The sequence below is a fragment of the Enoplosus armatus genome, chromosome 9 (genome assembly GCF_043641665.1).
Source record: "Enoplosus armatus isolate fEnoArm2 chromosome 9, fEnoArm2.hap1, whole genome shotgun sequence".
Lineage (NCBI taxonomy): Eukaryota > Metazoa > Chordata > Actinopteri > Centrarchiformes > Enoplosidae > Enoplosus > Enoplosus armatus.
In genome coordinates this window covers 5,205,904-5,212,269 of record NC_092188.1, presented here as the reverse complement: position 1 = coordinate 5,212,269, position 6,366 = coordinate 5,205,904, and the positions used below count along the sequence as shown (strand labels likewise).

At 39.2% G+C, this 6,366-nt stretch overlaps 1 protein-coding gene across 1 annotated transcript; it reads right to left on the bottom strand.

Annotated features, from left to right (window-relative positions):
* Positions 1-408: 408 nt before the first annotated feature.
* bola1 (bolA family member 1) lies at positions 409-2,568 on the bottom strand. The gene is made up of 2 exons (XM_070912397.1): positions 2,533-2,568; positions 409-1,304 (listed from the first exon to the last, which is right to left on the bottom strand). The coding sequence occupies exon 2, from the start codon at positions 1,279-1,281 to the stop codon at positions 829-831; it is 453 nt and encodes a 150-aa protein (XP_070768498.1). The 5' UTR covers positions 1,282-1,304; positions 2,533-2,568; the 3' UTR covers positions 409-828.
* Positions 2,569-6,366: the final 3,798 nt, after the last annotated feature.

Here is a 6,366-nt window from a genome sequence, read left to right as displayed (position 1 = left end):
CGCTCGTGACCGCACAGGATGTGAACATTAATGGTGTCCCCCTCGGCTGCGTGAGAACGTTAGCTAGCTCAGTAGAGCTAGGTGTGCGCAATGATACGGTTTGATGGGTGTAGTTTGGTAGAAAGAAAATAGTTCCTACATGAAAATGCTCACAACAAGGCCTGTGGATTATCTTGAGTAACCAGTTCATGACTGCTGGCAAGAGACATTGTTGTTGAGTTTTTGAAATTTGTATTTGGTGCTTTGCGCTCCACAAGCCGAATTATGTTCGAGAGAAGGCAGACATCTCTACGGCTGAGCTCTCCGAAACTCGCCAACTCTCACCAAAACAACCTAGATGAATAAATTATGTATATATTTTTCATTTTGGGGTGAACTGTCCCTTTTAACAGTCAATCATGAATTGCATTTACAATTTTTTATTATGTTTATTTTCATTCAATTGCAGAAACGCAGCCATGACCATCCAGTCTTGACCTTTGGACCTCGACGTCCTCAGTACTGTAAATGCCATTATTGTTCAAGCAAGAGGGGCTTTTCTGACAATGTGAAACAGGATATTATAGCATTTGTTTGTGCACCTCTAAAACACTGCTGATTTCATGTTTACAGTTCATGTTTTATTATGATAGAATAACCATAGAAGCCCATGTTTGCACTCAAATCTGCAGAATCCTGGCTGCCATTAAAACAAGGATGCATAAATAAAAAAATGGCTCCCTCACAGCCATGTAAAACATTCATCTTCATATCTCTCTACAACATTCACCTGCATTCCTCACAGTTCAGTACAACAGCAAGAGTAATACTGCTTCATAGTCCAACCCTTCACTCGCGCCCAGCCTTCAGTTTCTCCTCCACTGTGTGATCTCCCTTCGAGCCTCCCATGCAGGGCGGACTCTTAGCCAGGGTGGGGTTGCTCCCCCACTGCTCAGGAGTCTTTGCCTGGATAGCCAGCGCATGAACGCAGCTACTCAACTCCTCCTTCAAAGCCTCATTAACCAGACGGTGGCGTTTTATCAATGGCAAACCCTCAAACTGGGAGCTGACAACCACGACTCGGAAATGGGATTCAGAGCCAGGGGGCACAGCATGCATGTGGCTTTCATTGTGGATCTGTAAGTGGTCCGGCTTGAGTGCGTTGGTCAGTTTGGTTCTTATAGCACTCTCAACGGGCCGGCTCGGGTCTGGGTCCATGTGTGGTCTGAAGTGGGCCAGAGGCCGGCTTAAGGTAAGACTGGTAAAGATGGGCCGAGCAGAGTGGAGGACACTGGGCAGCATCAGAGGTTGTGGCAGGAGACCTCCTATGAAAGGCAGATCAGTATAAATACAGGTGATGTGCTATTTAACGATCTGAGAGATTTTCATGTTCTGGTGGGCATTTATAATTAATAATAAGCATTGAGGTGTATTAATACACCCTCCAAGGAGGGGTTATTCTATGCCTGATGTTTTATTGATTTGTTTATTAGTATGGCAGCATTGTTTTTGTGTTCAGAATCAGAATCAGAAATACTTTATTGATCCCTGGGGGGAAATTACACAAAGCTTGATGTCAGCTTGTTAGTTAGATCATTATTAAGGATCCCTACAGTAATCGTCAGTCACCTACTGTACAAAAGCCCTTCATTACGTATATGTCAACAACTAAGGAAACCTCTTAAGTAGTGAATCACCTGAGTTCATCATCAGTGCTTTATTACATTGTGTTAAAAACACCTACCTATCCATCCTTGTCTTGCATCTTTTTAGCCTCATCTGTGTTCAGTTTTTATTCTGAGTTTTGACACAGTCAAAGAGAAGTTAATTCAATTCTATGTTTTAGCATCGAGGTCACAGTCAGTGGTGGTGTTTTACTGGTCACCCTCATGTATGTAAATCTGGAGGACAACCTCAATAACAAACTGAACATCATAAACTTCGTAGAATTCATGGCAGAGCTGTTGTATTGAATTGTAACAGACTGTCCAGGTGTGCTTAATAAAGTGGCCACAGTAGGACAGATGTGTCTGCTGGAGGATTTCGATGCCACAGCAAAGCCTTTTAAATTATTGTAACCTGCCTTACACAAAACCTAACCCAGTAAATGACCCCCGGTTAGAGCAGTTCCAGTGAAAGGCTAACAGTTAGCGTTAGACAAACGGAGATCCTCTGTTGTCCACTCATATTAATTACAGCAGAAGTCGCGTTAAAAGTCACTATTACAACCGCACATAAGTTGGTGACACGACTACCAATCGTGGTAATACCTCTACAGTGCCCATTTTGCTGATAGCTAACTACTGTCGATAACTGACGTTAAGCATTCAAGCTAAACTTCAGCCAGCTAATTCGCTGCTTGTTTGCTAGCATTAGCTGTTAGCTTTCATAATAAACATCACCCAATATTTAAGAAACTCGAGACAATGTAAGAGAGTCTCTACATCGAACGGCTCCACAAAACATAATATATCCGTATGTGTATAATAATAGACTTAAATAATAAGTGATGAAGCTAACGTGTACAGTTAATTTTGCCAACTAGCTGCTCACCTTGCAAGTAAAGTCAGTAGCGTCCCTGTTACCGTTGCGCAAAACTTACCGGAAGTGCTAGCACCTTTGGGAAGTGTAGTTTCTTGTTTTGTAGTGCTGTAGGTGCGTCGCTGGCAGCTGCAGGATTTCAACCATTTGTAGCATGTTTGATATAAACAATATTAGACATAGACATAAAGAAACGACAAAGATTGACTTTTCATACTTTTTCCACTTGTTTATTCTTCATGGTTCTTTGTTATCCATTGTGATTCCAAAGGGTTCAGTTGCACAGCACAGTGCAAACCCCATCAAAACATCAACAATGAGAAAATATAAGAAAAAATCTCACACACCTTTAAACAGAACTGATGTTGTCACATTTAGGCTAACTATGATTCATAACCGGTATTTAACATTGATGTATTTACTTATATTTCATTCTCATTTACAAAATACACAAAATCAAAGACAACATACAGCATTGTTCATTTACACTTCTTTTTTTTTTATAACTTTTTTTTATATCCATGGTTCCACAAACAGTTTCTATACTTACAAACAAACAACTACAGTTTCTACAGCACAATACGATGACAAAGGTGATAAATTCTTTGTTACATTTAATTAATGGCAATGCAATCTTATTGACAAAAGCTTCAAGACTTAGGGTTGTTTTAGAGAGTACACACGAATGTTAGCTGTTAAGTCCTGTGTCATTATTAAGCCAACACTCAGCATTTTAGTGGACAAGGCCAGCATATTGTAATGTGCTCCAATTCCCAATAGCTTCAAAGAAGAGAATAAGAGACAAATACCCAAACACTTATTGCTTTGTTAACTTTTTGCACTCACGATTGACTGTTGCCCAGGCAACAAGTTAATTATACAAAAAAAACCCTGTAACATAAGCTAAGATATGTATCTACGAGAGAGACAATTTTGACTTGGACGGAGCCTGAACTGAGTCACTGAGACAGGTTAGCGCTTTAACAGCATTCCATGTTGAACAAATACAACAGTTATCTTGACATCGTTGTTCTTAAATTTCATGGGTGATACAGGACAACATACAGAGAATAGGACTGCTGACGCTTATCTTTTATATTTGTACAGATAATGTGCATTTATATACTATCAATGTGCTTTTAACAGGGAATCTGGGCAAATTTTGCTTTCTGACTTGCTGGCCATTTTGGCTTCTGAAGCCATCATTTCTTGCAGTATTAAAACAAGAGCACCTGGACACTTCCATAATAAGTCCAGTTGTTCTTGTTTCACGTGATCAGTGGCTGAAAACCTACAAAGACTGACTGCAATATATTTCCAGGGGTCAAAATGTTTGACGAGCTATCATATTAGTTACATTATAAGTACTTTTATTTACATATATTCATATCTATAACAGAGAATTGATGGTGTAATGTGTAAACTCAGGCCATACAAAATATTTGGCAATAATTAATGAGAGATGGCACACTCATAGATAATGGGTCAGATGTCAAATTTGGAGTTAGATCAGTGTGAGAAGGAGGGAGTGAAATGTAAGGGACAGGTCATCAAAGCTCGAAGCACCTATGTTCACAACTGCACTCATGATCACAATCTTGTCATTTGGTAGGTTTTGGTCTTGGTGCTCTTGCTATACGCTCACCTTGTTCTTGATCAAATCTCTAGCAAGGCTGCATCAGAATGTGTCTTGAAGATCTCAGGTCATTCAAAATTGTGCATGTACGATAGCGTACATTTAGTGCAATGGGCTGTCTATTTATTCAACGGTCTCAAGTCTACGTATGGCTGCTATCCTACAAAATGGCAGTTTGGACTAACATGTTTTTTTTTTAATCTGACATGTCAATGATTGTTTTTCTTTTACCATGCAATTGTGAACATATCACCCTTGCTTTCCTAGATCAGGGGAATGTGGCAATAATTTCTTTGCCAATACTCTGTGCTGTAACCAGTGTGGAATATATGACAATCAGCCCTTGGCAGTGAGTTCTCTACGGTGAATCTCATGTTATATCTAGCTACATTTGTATAATAAAGCACAAGTAAACACAAAGACCCAGTACACTCAAAATCCATACCCTGATTAGCAGAATAATCATTTTGAATTGCAATTCATCCTCACTGTTCAACGTGTTATGTGCCCCAAGGACGTATACACATCCCAAATTAGGAACATTTAAAATATGACAACTCTGCTGTATTTTTACTGTGGGTGCAGTATTTTTCCAACAATTTTAACATTTACTCTATTGACGCTAAATTCTACTTTTCAGGTTGTCTTGATCCAAGAGCAAAAAACAGTATGTCCAGTATGTTATCACACCATGTTCAGTTATCAATATAAGACAGCTACCCCACAACCATCACAAATCAGAATAGTGTTTGCCAAATGTGAAATGGTAAAAGACATTAAAAAAACAAAATCTCAATATTGCACAGAGGTTCAATATTGCACTAAGAAGCACGCTCACATTAATATAAACATTCAGTTCACACAAACAATTAGATTATAGTTTATCTGTCATCTCTTACACACTTTACACAATTTGTGCCTGCACTGAAACTGTGAAAACTAAAAGTGTAGGCTTTTTGTGTAACTTTTTTTTATTTTTTTTTTACCCTCATGATTACCTGCTTTTCCTCTACGTGTATTAGTTTGAGTTAAGGAAATCAAATAAAGGAATATTTTCAGTTTGAAACCATCCCGAGGAGTGTGCTCTAAGAAGAGTGTGGTGAGGTTCATCAACGTTCAGAATCAAAGCAGTGTGTTGTCTTTTGTGGGTAGGAAATGTCAAAATATTACGGTAACCTAAACCAGACTAATCGATGACCAACTTCCAAAATGCTGTTCACATGTGGTACTCTCAATTTTCATAAATTTACATACATACTTTGTGACATGCAAAACACCCTCCAAAACATATTTTCTACTATAAGTCTGGGAGGAGAGGTTCTAAAAAGGCAATTCTTACAAAGGGATATACCTTATGATTGAAATATGATGATTGAGTGTGAGATTCTGTACATTTTCATCAAGTCAAGAAAATGTCAGTGACATTCACACTGGTGAATGGTTGTGCTTTAAATGTACATTTCAACAAACAGCTTCATCTTTGTGATGAAATGGCAATCACGACAGCACAAAACCTTCACTTGGCATGGGAAACGTATCCATTAACTGATTGGGATGATCTCATGACTGTTCGGCGGTGATCACAAACAATGTTTTAAAGGGAGAAGGGGCTCGATTGATCTCGTCACATTCCAACAACAACAAAAGCAAACCCGGAATGTTCTATAATCTATAAAATGGCAGTTAGTCCGTACACCAACACAAGACCTCAGGGGATAAAGAAAGAGGACAGGTCTTTGTTTAAGAGAAAGCCAAGAGTGTCTTGGTTTGACCAAGCAAAGTCAAAAATGCTTCAAATCAAAGCATAAAATGTCGCATTTTTGATTGTATGTCCAACAATGGCAAAGCACTCAAGACTTGACAGGTGAGTTGAATGGAAGTGACTACAGAGAACTCTGCAACAATGGCTAGTGGTCATTTCTATGAGTCTATTTGCATGGCTCATTATCAAGAGCCCCCATCCCCTGACCTCAAACCCCAGGTGTATGTAGTCATATTGGGAGGACCGAATTTAAATAATAATAATAGCTTCACTACTCTTGATAGCATGGAGAGGTACCTATCAGATAATCACCCAAATATTTACAGCAGGTCTGTGCCACTCTTCTGTGTTGTCTTACAGGATGTGCTCAAACCTTACTCTATCATTATAAGGGAGGGGTTAGAGGGTAGGATTTGGAGGGCTCTTGAGCTGTTCATTCACAGTGTGG